The sequence below is a fragment of the Penicillium arizonense genome (assembly GCF_001773325.1).
Source record: "Penicillium arizonense strain CBS 141311 chromosome Unknown PENARI_contig016, whole genome shotgun sequence".
NCBI lineage: Eukaryota > Fungi > Ascomycota > Eurotiomycetes > Eurotiales > Aspergillaceae > Penicillium > Penicillium arizonense.
In genome coordinates this window covers 222,093-240,264 of record NW_019173293.1, presented here as the reverse complement: position 1 = coordinate 240,264, position 18,172 = coordinate 222,093, and the positions used below count along the sequence as shown (strand labels likewise).

Below are 18,172 nucleotides of genomic sequence, written 5' to 3'. Positions count from 1 at the left end.
TTTCTGCACGATAAATCAATGATCATCCTAATAGTTACTGTACGAACGACAATCCTCGACATGAGCTAACCGATAGCAACTTGCATAGCTGTGTTGACCCGTAAAAGGAAAGAAAAAAGAGAAAAAATAAGGCATGCTGGAGCCCGGCACGGAATGGTATTAGCAAGCTACGCTGCACAGGCCAAACGGCAGAAGTCTCAGTAATATCGCGAGTCAATAGTACGAAGCACTGACAGAGCAATCTTCGATCCCGTTGCTATAATTAATGAGGCCATTGATATTTTGGAAATATGCAAATAGTTACATCCACCTTGGACTCCACTCGACGGATCTTAATTAGTCCAAGAGGACGACGTTTTCTTCATCGTGGGGCTGGGCATGGAGAAATTCGGTTTCCGCTTGTTAAATCCGTGTCGATCGATGGGGGATGTGCAGAAGCACAAATTTGGGTCTTTCTGCACTAACTTGGGCCTACTGGCTTTTCCTCTGGTGAGATGAGCTTTCATGAGCTTACTGTGGGGGTTGTGTTGACTCGCGCTGAATTTCTCGGGATTCAATGAGCTCCTTGGCACTGGGAAAGGGGAGTTTCAATGGATAATGACTATCTGATGGTCTGGGACTTATTCTCCGACACCCCATATTGTGTTTCGGAAGTTTTTCTTCAAAGAAGGTCATGAAGCCACACTGTGCCTCCGGTTCGGGATTTGCTGGAATTCTGTGAGACATTTAGTCCTGACGTTCTAACGACCTCTTCGGCAGCAAGCGCCAATTTTGCCTAATCTTGCCCGTCAACCGATTCAGGAGGCGCTAGCAGATTCCGAGATACAGTGATGGAGAGAAATTGAAGTCGATCGAGGCGGTCTGGCAGTGGGTCTGGCAACGGTTGTCGTGAGGGAATACATAGTATTGTGTGTATCTCATGCTTCATCCATTCCCATGAAATGGGAAGGCTGGCTAGTTAGTCGAGAGTATCCCGTGTGCTTGGACTCAGCCAGGAAAGCATAGATTATAGACTCCCATGTTTCCCCAATACGGAGTATCAAGCCATAGGGCGTCCACGTGGAACATACCCTTGTTAACGGCATATCGTGAGATGCTAAAGCGGAGCCGTAATCAATAGTTCCATCCGCCCAAGTTAGCGCAAAACGAAGGAAAATCAGCAAATAACAAAACTCCACGATTAATATCGAAGATCGATGAGATGTTCGGGGGGATGCTCCATACGTTGCAGGAATTGAACCAGGACCCGCTTCACCTGTCCCCTTTTGGCGTTTTACGGCATACCCTAGTAGGGCGGCTTGCAGAGAGCCATTTTCCGAACCCTTGCCTTCCACTCTCTTCCTCCAGGATCGGACCCTCTCTTCCCCTCTGCAGCTGTCAACCCTCCGTTGAGACTAGAGATCGGAGAGATTCCCGGGTCTCCACTGGTATTAAACACCCCCTGAGCGCCACAGTGCCGAGGGCCAAGGTCTGTTGATTGTGGCCGGAGATTTTACTGTGTAGGGGCGTGAACCGTGCTGTCTGTATTGAGGATGCACGTTAGTGGAGATTTCCGTCTCTTGTCCCGGGGCTATTGATTTGCACAGATGAACGGCCGACTCAATCGCTCCCAACGGGACGGATGCAATATATGCTTGTATAGATTGCCCCCTTTTGTGGGTGTTAATTAAAACGCAGTACAGAATGGTGCTAGAACAGAATTTAGAAGTTGACGACCGAGAATTCCCTGGGCATATCGAAAAGATGGTCGCAGGGCCGATGCGCACTAAAATTGGGATCGGATCTTAATCTCTTTCCAACTTGAGGAAAAGCGTCGTCGCTCACTTTACTTTGCGGTTAGGATTATCTGATCGGCCTTTTAGTTAGCGTTCAGGTCCCACATCGAGCCATAGTGACTTCGGGAGGTTGAAACGTCTTTGTCCGAATCGTGTCCTCAGGGGAAACGGTTTTCAACGGTTTGTCGATCAATCCCCGGTTTGTTGATGCAACAATTTGCATTCTACTCCAGGAGTAGGAATCGTCGTATCTTGCAATTGGATCAGCACCTCTCTGACGGGGAGGAGATTGGGGGCTCTTAAAGTGAACGTCCCATTGGTTGCCGAAGTGAAGGTCGTGTGTGGATGTGCAGATGTGCAGACACCATCTCTTCCTTCCCCTCAAAGCCAAGGGGCGCTGCCGACACGTGAATTTCTTCAATGCCGAAGCCACTTTTCTTTTCTCTAAATTACAATACAGACCGTATTCGAATGCCTGGTTGTTTTTTTTCGTTAGTGGAACCAAAGCCCGCAAGGCGCCTAGTTGATGCACTTCCCAGTTGCCGTAATGAGGCAACCACAATAGACTCCAGGAAAAACAATTATACTCCGATCTGGTATGATCAATCACCAATGACGAGTTACGATTCTGATAGTTCAGATCGAAAGCCTCGGGAATATTCCGGCCTTCTCCTTGCCCAAGACACCTTTATTTTTTATTTTTTTGTAGATATGCATCTTCACGGGTCTTTACGGGGTTTCTGATCACCGGAGACTTTCGACTGCTTTTTTTTAACTTGCCATCACCCGGTGGAGCAAAGATCCTTACTGCATTCATGCTCGGCAGGTGAAGTGACCTACCGTGCATGCACTTGAGATTTAGTGCGCACGGAAGGCATCGCAGAGTGGCTGAAATGTTAAGATCCGGCTGGTGCGGGCTGCAATGCAGCGACTATGTAGATCGATTCCTCGCGTTGGTTTTTTCGGACCCGTCAACAAGTCCATTGTGCGACAATTCGTGTTCAGGCCCGGAGAAAAAAAAATTACCCCTTCAAAAGACCACTCGAGACGACGGGGGATTCTTTGCATGCGGTGAATACGCCGTGGACAGGGGGCTCCGTTGAGACACGGTCGTCTCGTTTACATGCCAACTGCATAAATATCACACCAATTGTTCCAGCAATCGGGGTGAAACAGCCCCAAGGCTCCTTGGAGTTCCGACGATCTGACGATTGCCTTTCATGCTTGACCGTTTTGGGAGGTCCGTCGACGTTTAGGCCTTGGGCCGACCGTTGAACCATACATCACTATGGGGCGCGAGTCTGTGCGCGGAGGCAAAGAGAAGTCATCGAGATGTTGCGATCAGGTTCTCTCCCAAAGACAATGACATCCAACGGCGTGGGTCTTAAACTCAAAGACCCGGGTCGATATTTTCAGTCGATCGCCTATGCCCTTTCGATCCACCGAGGGTATCTTTGTAGGATCCAAATTGATAAGTGACGGAGCCGGGCTTTCATCCGCATGTCTGACACATAGCTCATACGCACACAGCCAGGAAAGGTAATGGTTATGGCCAGGTTCTTTCCCTAGATCTTTCCTTAGATCTCTTTCATCAGTCCTCCATCTTTTGTTCCTGACATTCCCCTCACTATGAGGGTCTGCGATCTCACCAATAACCGTTCCGTGTGGTCCGATCCCGATCCAAAGCTTAAGCACAACGTGAGCACGACGGCCAGTCCTGAAGGGGGAAGCATTCTCCGAGACGTGAAGCATCTGTTTTTTTCTTAGTGTGCTTCTCCCCCGTTTTTGGGACTTGCGCCCGATCTTGGCTAATGGCGTGTGACGTAGGTAATATAGTACAATATAGTTAGTACTGTAGATAAAGCGCGATTATATAAAGATAGAGATCTAGATCGAGGGAACCATGGAACGGGCCACGTCAGGAGATCCTGTGTAACCTCAGCCACGACCGGTTGCGATTTGAAGAGATGGCTCGAGTACAAGTACAGAGTAGTTTATATTCTATTCTATTATATTCTATTCTATTCTAGTCTGTATGTTCATGTTAACTATGTTCGTCTGAACAGGGTATAGATATTCACTTGGAGATCTCACACCATCATCTACGTCTACACCTACCCTAGTATATTGTATGTCATTCAATAAGTTAATATTAATAAACGTGGATTAATATACTTACCTTATACATTAATTATATTCACCCTAATCCTGTAATACGCAGTCATGACGATCTTGTAATTTACCCCCTGTTCCCTACCGATCCGCCCATCTCGATCCACCCTAATTTTATTATTTTGGGATTTTTTTGATTTTTAGGGATTTGCTTTGAATTATTTCGATTTTACGATTTTACGATTTTACTGATTTACTTTTACATTTACATTTCTATTTTATATTTTATATTTTTACTACCTTACCATTTGTCTTAAAGTTCCTGGCGGTCTTCCATTCTTTCTAAGCTTCCCCCCGGTTCATTCTTAGCCTCGATCCCCTTGCCCCCTCCATACTCTTTATATTCCTCCTCTTCCCTCTACGCTCGGCCCTCGACATCTACACCCTTTCTTCAGTTTCAACGCGTTGAACTGTGTTGAACGGACATAATTCGCACCCGGGCTCCATCTAAACGCCACAGTCAAAACTTGGGTCGACCCCCCTCTCCGGGATCTTGGGTTGACATCACTTCCCACGAACAGGTGGAACACTTTTCCAAGTCGCACGAGAGGCGTTCCGACGGCCTTAATCTCTGGGAATTCGGCCGGATCTCCTGACTATTTTATCTCACTGCTTCCCACGTCGGCGCACATGAAATAGCAGAGTCCATCTAGCAACCGTGATGGGGTCTTTGGAAGTCGCACCCAGGCACAGGTTGGTCGCTTTCTCTTTGCGCTTCGAATCATGACTGACTCGCCCTCGAGCTACAGAGACCCTTTGCCTGCGATAGGGTTCTTAGGCAAGGACGGATCTGCCTACACTCCGAACCATACGAACAGCGCCACTGCTTCGCCAACTTCGATGATGAGCCCAAGCGCCATGTACGGCCAACTACCTTACTCCTACGCGTCGACCAACCCTCCCCAACCGGGGTACATCTCGCCCACGGAGCCCCGTCGGGTCATTGAAGACGAGAAGGACAAACCAAGACAATCCCTTCCATCGATCCACGAGGCCCTCGGCAATGACAATCCTCTCCCCTACCCTGCGCCCACCTCAGCTCCTCCTCCCCAATCCGCACACACAGCGTCGTCGCATCTTGGACGATCGACCGCAGAAGGTCCAGCAGGACCTCCGAATCCTTTCAATGGACCGCCCGGGTCAATGATGCGGGAACCTGGTTTCTCTCATCAAGCCCAGTTGGCCGAAGCCTCGCGGGCCAGTCTCAACTCCATCAACACCCAAGATTCGCGCGCGTCACTACACTCCCTCAGCACGGGCAAATCTCCCACACAGAGCGCTAAAACCGGCCTCACCTCTGTGTCCGGGTCACAAAATTCCGGGTATGAATACAGCGCGCCGACCTCGGCCGGGAGCGTGGCGTCCCCCAGTGGCTACGGCCATTTCCCTCCCAACTACACATTTTCATCTCAACCGGGCCCCTCATACCCTCCTCACTACGACAATCGATCTTACATGGCACCGCGGGTGGAAGAAGTCAAGGGTGGATTCGTGAGCCGACCGATGTCTGGTCCACCCCATAGCGACTCCGTGAAGCGGCATCTGGACGTCTACGATGTGGAGACATCCTTGAATGAGGTATGGATCTTCCCCTGCAAGATTTGATTCTTCTATTTTTGAACGGCAAGAAATCATGGCATTTGGTCCCCGGTGTCGGTCAAACGGCTTTACGCGATTTCTGAAATTAATAATGGGACTAACACTGGGATAGATCGCCGATATGAGCACACGAACTCTTGACTTTTCGCGGCACTATGCGGCACGCGCACACCAGACACAGCGGTCTGGGCCGATAATTGGATCCCTCCCTTCGCTAAACGAAGTGGAGGACATGCTCCATATGCAACGGCGGAACCAAGATGCCTTGATCCGGATACGGACAGCCGTGGTGAACCAGGAACAGGCGCTCGCCGAGCAACAGATGGCTCAGAGGAAGGCGTTCAAGACCGAGGACGAGCACATGGCCATGTACCAAGAGGAGTTCAAGGGCACGGGTGGCTTCGCGGGCGCAGACCCAAAGAAACGGCGTGGAGTAAGTCTGGACGTTCTTCACCCCGTTCATCATTTCCCTTTTCCAGCTTTCCCCTGGCCCTGTCACCGTGGTTGACACCCTGTCAATCCCCACAGCTCGAAGCATGTTTGGCTAACCACCACGTTTTTTAGAAGGCGGCCCCTCCTGGTCGTTGCCACAGCTGTAACCGAGCCGAAACACCGGAATGGCGTCGGGGTCCAGATGGTGCCCGAACGCTGTGTAACGCCTGCGGCTTGCACTATGCCAAGCTGACTCGCAAAATGGGCGCGAACAAGGCGGCGAGCCTGGGTTCAAATCTCAAGCCGAAGACGGCCCTTGACTCCGCCTCGCCAACCAGTCATTAAGCTTCTTCTTCATGTGGCGTTGGAAAAGGTGGGAAATAGAAGGCAAAGGAGTTTGGCCCATTTTTCCTGGGATTGTCATGAGTTTCTGTTTTTTTATCCCCCGTTCGGCATATCCCGTTTTCTTATTTTGGGATTTTATTCCCCTTTCGTTCCTTTTCTTTTCTTTTGACAGGGACCTTCCTCTACTCGGTACCCTTCGATAATACCCTCACAGCTTCTACCTTTTGGGAGAAAAATGGCATCAGCATAGATTCCCCCGTTTGATGATTCAATTGCCATTGTCTGAAACTGGTTTCTGTTTCCTTATATCTCGCTATTTGTTTCCCCCTCTTTCAAGATTGTCCCTGGTTTATACCCTGCATCTTTGTTCCCTGAGCCAACCGGGAGGCCCATTGTCCTCCTCCCACGTGTCTGTTTGAGTATGTCCCTGATATGATGTGTACGATCGTGTCTCATTCAGCGTCTCTTACATCTATGTTCCTAGTCGATATTTATATGTTTATGGCACTTTTCTATGTATGAGGTCTTTGGAATTGTGGCAACATGAAATGATTTGGCTATTAATTTCTACTACTGTCGTCATAATGTAAATTTTATTGCGTATTTGGTTATAGTTCGCCTGCGACGTTGTGTCCGAGGTGTCGGCCGGGACAGTTACTCAGCCACAGCAATCTTTGGGTCAACCTTCAAGTGGTTCCGAAGTAACCTTAGAAATCGAGTAGATAGATGTACGGAGTAGATGTTCAATTTGTACATATTTGGAAACCCATTTGCCATGTGGCAGCCGAAGTGATGCATGGCACTCTTTAGAGTTCTGCTAGTCTTTTCACTCCTCTCTCTGTTGCGGCGTTTCCAGGGCATTAGCCACTTAACGAAGGATGAAGAGGTATGGGCGTTAGCTTCAGCCGAAGAATCATTTTTCGATTGGTCTTAAGCTACATTACAAATAAAAAGTAAGCTAAATTACTCGAAATTACTTACGAAGACTATCAAACATAAAATTCTTGTAATTGATGTCACCAAAGGGTAGATATACAACACTAGATCCCCGAACTGGGTCAAGAACAACCCCTCCTTAACCGATAGACGCGGAAAGAGCCCTAAATGGCGAGATTCACGAGATCATGAAGATCATCGAGATAGATGATCCACACTAAGGTTAGTGATTTAACTAGTGGGCGATACAGCACGATTATTCGCTGCAAGTATTTGTATTCACGAGACAATCCCAGATCCATTGGGAGGAAGGATGAGATCGCAGAAACAGGAAGAATTAAACGATTCGACAGGGAAATTTCTTACACCGCTACCGGAGATCAACGTCTCAGGATTTGTCAGGGAAATTTGAGATTGACTTGGTTAGGGAACCCCTGTTCAGAGGGACTGGGTGGATCGGTATGGGGGATAGACGCAATTTTGTGACGACAGTACATTTCAATGTGTGTTGGGCCCTTTGCTTTTTTAAGCTAGGGTGTTTGTCCACATTACAATCGAGATCCTAGCCACGTTCGCTTATCCCTGCGGAGATCATGTACATTGTTCGGCTCAGGATATGCTTCGTTTTACAGACTTGTACGCTGTACACGGTAAAGTAATCCCAGATATACTTACCGCACGATCGGACTATACACTGGGTCCATAGGGAAGGGATCTTGCCACAAGATCTTGGCTTCGAAACACAATCTTCTATTCGGATCTCGATTTCATCATCGTCATCGCCATCGTCATCGTCGTCTCCCTCGCCCTCGCCATCCGAGATCCCGTCCCGGCCGAAACGCCCCCGGGTACGCCGCCCATCTAACAACTGCTAATGCATCTATTCAATTGTACTTCTTCGGAGGGCTCCGAGCCTTGTACTCCGCTAAGAAGATGGGTGACATAAAAACTTCGACCGTGGCGCCATGGTTTTATGGTAACGAACCCATGTTCACCGTAGTGCTCACCGTCGTATTCACCGAGTTTTTGGGTATAGGCTAGCGACCTTTGGTTCGCATTAAATGTGCATATAGATCGGGTTTGGACTCCACGAGATCACCGCCGAGAGATGCACGTCCTATACTGTAACAAAAGCATCAAGGATATACTTCCTAATATGGCATGGGGAAGTTTGGACTGGTCCCCACAATATAAGTCTGTGCGGCCACGGTTTACTTTGATATACTCCATAAATACTCCATTGATACTGTTGATCAGCTATAGGCCTATGCCGCACGGCACATAAGCCTCGAATCGGTGCCCGACGCAAACTCTATCTTGTATGTGGCGATCGTGCGAGATACTGTACATGTACATGGCATGGCATGAACGGCGAACTGTGCTCAAATGAACAATACTGTACACCATTTACGACGGAGTACAGTGCATTGTAAATGTGGGTGTATGTCATAGCTGAGATCCACGCGGGATCTTAACGTGGCAAGTTGTAAGCTAAGTGGTAGATCCGTATTTACTTGCTCTCAGACCTCCCAACCTTACTGAATTAGGGTGGAATGTAATGGTCGGGGGAGTGGAGCGCAAAGTTTAGTGTTCTTTGAGCGTTCTACTACCTTCGGTGCGTTTGCTTGGGGTATATGGCGGTCTAATGATACACTAAACGTAGACTATCGAACTTGGCCGTGGATATCTGCACCCGACACAACGTACGTACAGTAGTACTGCAGTAGTACCACACATCTCGATATATGCAGACAGTACATGTGAGTGCATTCTCTTACAACTGGCATTGCAGTCCCAGCTGCAGCGGATCTATCCGAAACCCCCCAAGTCCAGCACCCCTGTCTGTACTACAGTATCTACTTCTTGGAATCACGATAGTATTCTTCACCCGTCCCAGCATGAGAGAACCTATTGCGGGAACCTAATCGACAGATCGCCTACCGTGTGCATTCTGATTGGAGCGTGGGAGCAAATCCCGCCGGAGCCAACCCGTTTTGCCTGTTTTTGCCTGTGCAGCACTCAGGCCCCCGGTTATTCCCGTGTGATTATTGGGTCTACATGTAGGGACTCCACGTCCACTGCCACCTTAGAGGACGGTTTATTTCCTGCAAAGTTTATCTGGCTGTCTTCAGTGGGGCAAATCGCATTAGTTTGTGGCGTTGAGTGGAGATAAATCGACCATCCAGCCTGCTGGGACGACTATTAATACTATTTTCGTGTTAGTTCGCCAATAGGCTTTCTGGTTTTTGCTTTTTCCACGCTTCGACTAAGGGACTCCGTGTATCGTAATGCAGTTGTCAGTACTTGCTTTGTACAACCCATGCATACTTACTAACAGGAGTATCACATCCAGCTATGGTCGGACACCATTTCCATCCACCAGATGCTGCATGAGGCTTTCAATAATTCCATATCCGCATCCTTCCGAGATTGGTTTAACTATTACCTGCCCGAATCCCCGGATCGAGAGCGAGATCGAGCCAGATCTCCGTAGATGGCTTGCAGCCTGGTTGCATATGTACACGTCCCCATCGAGTAATTGTACATGTTGGATTCGAAAATCGAAACTAAGCTATTTGAAAAATTACCAGACCTGCATGAAACTTTCCAGATCGTAGATTTTCCACCCTGATCTCGATGGTGCTGTCCAGGTGATCCTTACTCGATGCAGCCCTCCCCGCCTGCGATCTGAGATTGGCTCCAAGCCAAGCGCGATTGTTGAGATTTGTGGCGGTGAGATTGGATCTGTACATCTATATGTAACTCACGTTACACTATTGAAGTGCATGGCCACATGAGTTGTCTGGTATGTGAGTTTCGGTGTCTGCTGAGCAGATGGTGGACTCAGCCACGTCACTGATCCCCATTTGGCCAGCGGACACATACTGTATTCACCCCTTTCCTTTTCTTTGAGTGATTTGTGTTTTGTTTTCCTCATGTAGATGGTCCCCGAGGACGCTACTGCATGTACATACTTCTTCCCACTAGTTGGTGTAGTGGGGATGCGGCCTAGTAGTTCGCCCAACATTGCCTTTTTTTTTACCAGTCACTGTCGATTGACCCGCGCAATAAGCGCGTGCTGTGGGGACTTGACTCCATCTGGATAGTATGATGCGCGCATCAGTGGACGGAGTTTCCTGCCGGGAGGCCCACCTTGGGGGGCCCGTTGCTGTGTGTCTCACCGCAGTTCCTTCGATTTCGATCCGGAGGGGCTGTGAAGCTCATATAGTTCGCGAGCGTATTCGGGAAGGTGTGGAGCGCATTATTGAATATTGGGGTGTTGCCGTCCACGGTTCATGATCCACGTTGGTCTCGATATGTTGAAGATCTGAGGGAAATCTTTGGGACAGCAACTAGTTTACGAGCCCGTCCCTGGCGCTAAAATCTCGATTTTCGATCCCTGATCATCAGTGACGAAGTGATGAACGCGTGGGCCTGTTTATAGATCGCTTAAAATTTGACTTTGGCTTATATTGAGACACGTTATATATGCGTTAAGGGGCTGAGAGATAGATTAACTACCTATATCCGCGGACATGCTTCGATATTAAAAAATGACTAAGCATAGATCTCGGAGCCGTCGGAGCCGAGGGATCGAACAACGTGGAAGGTGACAAACTATGGTACCAGATAGATTGGATCGTTAAATCGGTGGTACCTCGGCACTGGACCCGAAGATGGCCGAAAATTCGTCGAGATTATACTCGGCCCAGGCCTAATACAAGTGTTGATCATGAACGTATCTCAAATTACCTGTACGGAGTATCTTTACCGCCAAAAGGCCGGCGCAACAGAGTTAATGTAATCAATCCCATCTTGGCGCCAGGTATCAGCCTCCATGTGGCTAGTAGTATTAGCATCAAAGAGAAGATCAACTGGTTTGCCCGTGGCATAAGCATCCCAATGCACAGACTTATTGACAACAATAGGATTGGGATCCAAGTCGTGGATGAAAGATGCCCACATGCTCGTCATCAAGGAACTGAGATCAATGTATGACTGAGGCACCCCGGCAAACGGCTTGCCGTAATGATATCCCAGCCCGGCGAGGTTGTGGAACACAAATGCTACCTCCTCAAAATGGGTTGCACCCGCGAGGAGTGACACGTCTGCGGATCGCACATTAAACCGGTAGCAATATGCTGGTGTTGATGCCTCGGCCCAGGCTTCGCATTGGCGCCTCCGGTTGGCATGCATCATCCAGTCGCCTGCGAATGCAGAGGTGCGTCGCCATTCATATCCGTTTGATGGGACGCGTGCGTCTCCTAAGTAGGCTGGGATTCCTTGGGATGGGTCATCTGGGTAGAGCTCGAGGATGCGCTTGGCTACAGATGGTGGTGTTTGGAAGTTGAATCCCCCGTCTGGTTGGGTTAGTTGTTGATATCAGACAGTGATGACTCCATGTTCATACCTGTTAAGTAGTCATACCATTCTTTCGTGGTATTTATTCCTCTAGGGCCGAATGCTGTTCCTTCATCCGTATTGGTGCCGGAGATGATGGGGACTTTTACAAATGCATGCTTGTTCAGTTGGATACTACCCCAGTTTCGAATGAAGTCCCCGTCCACCACCGGCGAGAAATTATACTCGGACCCACCATCTGTACCGTTGAAGACAGAGTTGAGGTTCTCAAAGGGAACTTCTCGTAGACACTGCAGCGAGTCCACAACGTCTGAGCAGCCAACCTTGGAGGCGATGGCATCGTAGTCCGATTGGAAGGCTGTATAGTTCGCTGCATTGGGAGCTATTGATCCTCCTGATTGCATGATACCAGCTCGGAAGAGCTTGTCATCACGTCCACCGTATGCTGTGAGATGATATCCCACAGACATGCCACCAGCAGACTCGCCCCAAATAGTGACCTTCTCAGGATCACCGCCAAAAGCGCCGATGTTCTCTTGAACCCATTGCAGTGCTAGCCTTTGGTCTCTCAATCCAAGATTAGTGTTCCCACTACCGGAGACTTGACTTGAACTGATGAAGCCCCATGCTGACAGCCTGTAGTTGAGTGTGACAGCGATAAAAGGTTTGCCTTGGTTCTCGGTCAGATCGGGGGTCCACGGAATTTGAATGGATTGATTTACCGATATCATATGAGTTTTCTACAATTGCAGACATGTTGTATCGCTCATCTGATCCAGAGCCCATATAAAATCCACCACCATGAATCCAAACTCCAACGGGAAGCTTCGAATTCTTCTTGACGGATGAACCTCTGATGACATTCAGTGTCAGGCATGCTTCTGATTGAGGATACCAAATAGAGTCGGACTGTACCAAGTATTAGAGATGGCACCATAAAAACGATGAAGGAGTATACTCACTCCGTATCCAACACATATATCCGAGTATGCCTTTGCATCGCGTGCACCCTCCCAACTCGTGTCCAATGATTGCGGTACAGTGAAGCGCAAATTACCCACAGGCTGCTGGGCATATGGAATACCTAGGAAAAAGTCCTGATTGTAGGTAGAGCTGTGAACTCCCGTGTATGTTCCATTACGCACTTTCACCGTAGGCGACGACTTTGATGCCGGGGCAGCAAGAACCGCCGTCCACAGGACAAAGCCAATCGCAAAACCAAACATGATGAGGAATCCAGAGAATCTTGCGGGCAATTGCTTGACATTTTGTCTTGTCCCATACCCCATTTATAGTCCAACTCGGTCATAGTCTAAAGTTGAGTTGCGGGGAAGGCCCATAGCGGGACTTACCTGAAACGTCCAAGATCTGCACCTTTCAGTGAGATGCAAAACCGGTTCAATTATGCCCCGGTCAAGCCGTCAGGGAGTGATAAAGCGGGATAGCCGGTGCGAAGCCCTAACTCCGGGTGAGAAGCGGGGAGAGGTCGAATGGCTTAGGCTCTGCTTAGGCTTGTCGCTCCACCATTTCCCCTTCAGGACCTGCTGCGCGGGGTATTGACTCCATTTTCTTGAAAGACTTAATGGGTGAATGCCTGTTTTGGAGATAGGCTGTTTCATCGGACCGAAGATTAACCTAGTTTGTTGCTTCCGGCATCAGTCCACGGGAGTTGACACGGCATTTGTGAGTATAAGCACATTTATGAACACTTAAATGTAAGACACACTAGCTTCAGCTAGAGGGCTCCGAGTTTACTGCTATTACGCATCACGATTACAGCATGACGAACTTCCAAGGTTAGACCCGGATAGGAATGGCAGTCTGGTACATTTCATATCTGATAGTCACACATGCTGCATGTCCAAATTATTCAATAATCCAATAACGGAAAGCATCAATCTGAGAGGGAGCACAGCATCTAGGTAGCAAGCGGTACCAACCACTGCACAAGATAAAGTGTGACACACGAGGCACCCATCCTCTGGTATGACGGTGGCGGAGATCGCAGAAATCCAGATATGGAACAAGGTCATACAAGGTGCAACAGAGCGAAACAACAAGCCGGTGGACACTGCAACGGTGACAGCAGTGATTGAAAAGTACATCACTTGTACAGGTACTTACACATGTACGAATAGTTATTTGCTGTCAGTTACCGAGGACAATTATGAGATTGAGATATGAAGAAAAAGAAACAAGCCCCGGAAGTGAAGACCTGATGCTTTACACCCTTTGAATCTTTCTACAAATGTGCTGGTCATTGTCAACTCACCCGCACTCCAGCGAAGCACTCCAACAAAGGCCCTCGGAGGAGGCAGATGCCATCATCGCTGTCACGCATGGCTTCCTCGCCGCACTGAGCACCAAATCACGAGTCGACTTCGAGAAACACTGTGTTCGAGCTGGAGGAATGTCCCTCTCACCTCCATCTCCGACTACCCTGCGCTTCTGCACGATTGGTTCGTTCGTTGAGCATGTTGCCACGCTCAAGGATGATATCGATGAGCGCATCTGGGATCCCGAGGTCAAGGTGCAGGAGTATGGCAATCTAGCTGCTGTGTGGGCGCCTTTCAGGTCGAAGATAAACGGGGTCGTGGATCACGTTGGTGTCGAGCTTTTTGTCTTGCATAAGCTCAACGGGACATGGAAGGTCACGGGGCTGGCGGATTCGTGTCGGCGGCCAACCGAGGAGGAGAAGTTATTGGAATGAACAGTTGAAGAATTGTGATCCAAGATGAGAAATATTGATTGATCAGATGCTATGAGAGCTGACTCGAATGTCATGATATGTGCAAAGTAAATTATGCTCCGGCTATACATGCTTCCACTCCGGATATCTATTTGTGAGTGGATGCCTCTATTTAGTTTTCTTGCCTCGAAGAAGCTCCCATCCAACTGATCCATGTTTGCCCTCTTTGATAGTCATCTCTTCAACCGCCTTCACAAGATCGTAGGTAATCTCCTCGGAGACAACGCTGTCTTGCTTGTACGAGGGGTGCTTGGCGACGAATTCACGAATCCATCTAGCCCCAGTCCAGAGAGTACCGTCGGCACGCTTGCGGATCAGGTCAAGATAGCTGGCCAGGAAACACCTGGTCTCGACGTCCACATTGACGCTGTTGAGGTAGGACTCCACCAGCGGAATGAGTCCTGGGAAAGTTCCGTCTGCACAGCCATTCACAATGTCGGAGATGGTCATGAGATCGAACTCAGAGTCGACGGGACCAAGGGGTGGAGAGGGAGGCGGAGTGTTGACAGCTGAGGATGTCGTGGATGAGAAGGTGCTGCCGTTCGTGGACTGCTGTGCGCTCCGGGGAATTCTGCGAGAGAAGGGATCCTTGCGGAACCAGAATTTCCGGTCATGGATAGCGTTGCGAGCGTGTGCTGTTTCCATGTTCTCAGTTGTACGCTGAATCGGGATATAAAAGTTGAGATCGAAACTCAAGATAGCACGAGTAATAAGGACGATGAAAATGCTGAATGCTGCATTCTCAAAGTCGGTAATCTGGATCTCCATGGAGCGGAACTCCACTCTCCAGCCAATATCATCCTTGTCGGGTGGCGGTGGCTTGAATCGCATGTGCTGCCAATTAGTGGACTGTAAATTCTCGAAATGATCACCCTTATTGAGGTCAAGCTCTTCAAGATCTTCGGAGAAAATGACCAGTGGGTCGCGGATAAAGAGGTGTGCAAAATGGGTGGCAAGTAGATCATCCATTCCCCCGTCCATGAGGCGTTTCTTGATATCCTCATCGACGACTAAATCAGGATCAAAATACTCCTTCCGCAGCCGAGGATCTTGGGAGATATAGGTAGAGTTAGAGGCATAGCGAGACTTTGGAATTCTCCAACGGTCATTTTTTAAAGGCTGAGAGACGTTAGTTCCAGGAGTTATGTCCATTATTTCAGAGGTACCTACAGCTTCGCCAAGCTCCTCACGAGTCCTGTCATCGACTGCATTGCCAATTTGGTTCCATCGCACATCCGTGTCGACGAGGAAACCCTTGTAGATAGGTGTGGCGGCAGTGAGAGCCAAAAGAATAGGACCCAGTGGACTTAATTGATCATAGAGCCGCCTTCCTTCAGTCATGTTCTTTGCTTGGAAAGTGATTTGCAAACAACAACTGCCCATTCCGAATGCCATTGCATCCATGTAAACATGATCCTCTTTGGCGGCACCATTACGGACGTCGTCATCCTCGGGCCAATTATGGAGATCGTAGTCGACTGTTGGATCTTTGAATGGCCTGGGAGTGTTGATGTCATGGAAAACGGGTACATTCAATTCGACCTTGCGGCCTCTTCGTGACCGAATGTTGGCGGCGAGAGTTGGGAACCGAATGTGGGGATTGGCAATCTCATCAGGGACAAATTGCGAGCGAAGAGCTGGCCCAGAGGGAGGATAGTATGGCTGAATGTAATCATCCTTTGTTCCCAGTCGAGGGAAAGTCGTTAAAGTGATGGGGACTTCGTTCGGGGCCATGTGGGCACTCGCAACTTCTCGTCTTTGGAGTCGTTAGGATGTTGCCAGGCCGTGCTTCTGGTGTTTCTGCTCATAGAACTTACCTCCACTTCATATTGGACTCTACCTTGAGTAGGTCCTTGAACCCAATGCCCCATGGTTGTCCCGGAGTAGCTTCCAGCATGAATCTTCCAAACTCGGGGTGGAAATGAGGAGGTTCCTCGCCATCACTACTAGCTGTTAGATATGGTACCCTCGTTCCATGTCGCACCCCACTCACTGCTCTCCATTCTCATTGCCCTTGCTAGTTCCAGACTTCCATAGCGCTTCGTCTCTCGCCAGTGATTTCAGGATTTCGGCCTGGGCTAGGGACAACCGGGATTTCTTTGCTGCATCATCGAGGGCTACCACGAGGTATTCGACCTAAGTCCAGGATTGATAAGTAAATGCGACCGGGACACACCCGACTGAATGCCGTACCTCGTCACCCCAAAGAAGAGCGTCGCGCTCTTTTCCTTTTGCTCTGCGCCAATTGGCAAGTAATTGCTGATCGTGTCAGCAGTCGCTCTCTGCAGGTGTCATGTAAATGCATCAAATGCATGTCACATACTTCAATGCCCCACTGGCGCACCTGGTCCGCCTTTTTCTTGGCTTCAGGCCATTCCAGCGCTGTTCCAAGTGCTCTGTTTGTTGATATTAGACAAGTGATAACCTGTTATTTCGGCCATGGTAAGCACATACAAAAGACCCATTGTATCAAGGCTGTAAAGCTTGCTGCGACTTCAGGTACGACGCCCGGGCACAAGTATGGGGTGAGATCGGGGCAGGTCCAGAGTGATAGAAAACCGAAGTCGAACACGAAGAACCCCGGGGCAGATCAAGCGTATATACCCCGCGCATGCTCCAAGTCCACTTCTGCCTGGTTCTTTGCAATTCGGAGACGACAAATCGCATGAGGGGGGAATTTTTCAGACGCCGCAACCGCCGCTGCTGGCGGGGCATCTCGGCGATAACGGCCCTGATTTCTAAGCAGTCAGGTGATTGGTTTATCTCTTTGTATATATTGCTGGACTTTATTCGAGTCTGTTGGGGTCAGTTAAAGATTAGACAGCCTTATTAGGCATGGTATTCTTCCGTAAAAGGCTAGATAGAGCCTGGTGAGATTGATCACTAAACGAACGTTTTCAGGGATCATCATAGCAACCTGCATTATAGGCCCGAGCACTGCAGCTGTAAGAAAATGGAACATGATAAATGTTTGCGCATTATTAAAAAAGCTTTTTCGTATACACTTGGAGTTCGTGAGACACTAGAAAGGCTCACTCAAGCCTATTGTCAGACGATATGGAGAGCAAAACCCACCTTCGTCACCCGGTCGTATTGTGCAGGGTGCAAAATACGATGATTCATTTTTATCTTGCTCATATAACAGCCACTGTTTGCTCAAATCCCATCCTTCACCTCCGCTGGTGGGGTCAGGCAAAGTACTATTGTTGTTGTTCCCTTCTCCCACGCCGACATTATGAACGCAAGGACAAGCAAAAATAGACTCAAGGTTTTGTACTCTATGTAGAACATATACTCGAGGGTAACAAATGTCCTGAGAAGCCTAAGGCGCGTATGAAAGATCGGTTTTGGAGGTAGCAGGCAGAGCAGTGAAGCTAGTGGTGATATAGAGTATGACCAAGCTGAAAGAAGAGCCAAAATGAATTATTATTTTACTTTATCATTCATGCTGGAGACGAGCAAATACATACAGTCAATAAAGAGGTCGTAAATGCCAAGATGAAACCATAGAACCATGAATGTAGACATCAATACTACTACGGCATATCATAGATTGGGTACAGCCTCCTACTAAGAGCAGTGAACACGGTGCAGACATGACAACCGGTTAATTGGTGATCCAGATATGTGACCTTGCGGCCAGATACATTGATCGGCAGTCCCAGCAAGCGGCGACAGCTGGAAGGTATGTGATATGTTCTCAAATGCCGAGGTCTGTCAAGATATCCGACAGGAAGATCTGACGCGATGTTCAATTGCAAAGTGCAGCTCTGCACGAGAAGCACGTCGAGTGTTTTGACTT

The 18,172-nt window shown here is 48.8% G+C and overlaps 4 protein-coding genes across 4 annotated transcripts; 2 read left to right on the top strand and 2 right to left on the bottom strand.

The window, feature by feature from the left end:
- Positions 1-4,670: 4,670 nt before the first annotated feature.
- On the top strand, positions 4,671-6,323 carry nsdD (GATA-type sexual development transcription factor NsdD; the record flags this gene model as incomplete). The annotated part of the gene is made up of 3 exons (XM_022634097.1): positions 4,671-5,525; positions 5,659-5,979; positions 6,111-6,323. The coding sequence occupies 3 exons, from the start codon at positions 4,671-4,673 to the stop codon at positions 6,321-6,323; spliced, it is 1,389 nt and encodes a 462-aa protein (XP_022486180.1).
- Positions 6,324-11,027: 4,704 nt separating this feature from the next.
- Positions 11,028-12,847, bottom strand: PENARI_c016G03885 (uncharacterized protein; the record flags this gene model as incomplete). The annotated part of the gene is made up of 4 exons (XM_022634016.1): positions 11,028-11,620; positions 11,671-12,291; positions 12,344-12,530; positions 12,584-12,847. 4 exons carry the CDS (start codon positions 12,845-12,847, stop codon positions 11,028-11,030), a joined length of 1,665 nt encoding a protein of 554 aa, XP_022486191.1.
- A 1,022-nt stretch (positions 12,848-13,869) lies between these two features.
- PENARI_c016G09659 (uncharacterized protein) lies at positions 13,870-14,331 on the top strand (the record flags this gene model as incomplete). Its single annotated transcript, XM_022634142.1, has 1 exon — positions 13,870-14,331. One exon carries the CDS (start codon positions 13,870-13,872, stop codon positions 14,329-14,331), a length of 462 nt encoding a protein of 153 aa, XP_022485954.1.
- A 147-nt stretch (positions 14,332-14,478) lies between these two features.
- PENARI_c016G02585 (glutamate--cysteine ligase) lies at positions 14,479-16,835 on the bottom strand (the record flags this gene model as incomplete). The annotated part of the gene is made up of 7 exons (XM_022633988.1): positions 14,479-15,489; positions 15,541-16,126; positions 16,188-16,313; positions 16,364-16,506; positions 16,564-16,629; positions 16,694-16,766; positions 16,825-16,835. 7 exons carry the CDS (start codon positions 16,833-16,835, stop codon positions 14,479-14,481), a joined length of 2,016 nt encoding a protein of 671 aa, XP_022485982.1.
- Between the last annotated feature and the right edge of the window lie 1,337 nt (positions 16,836-18,172).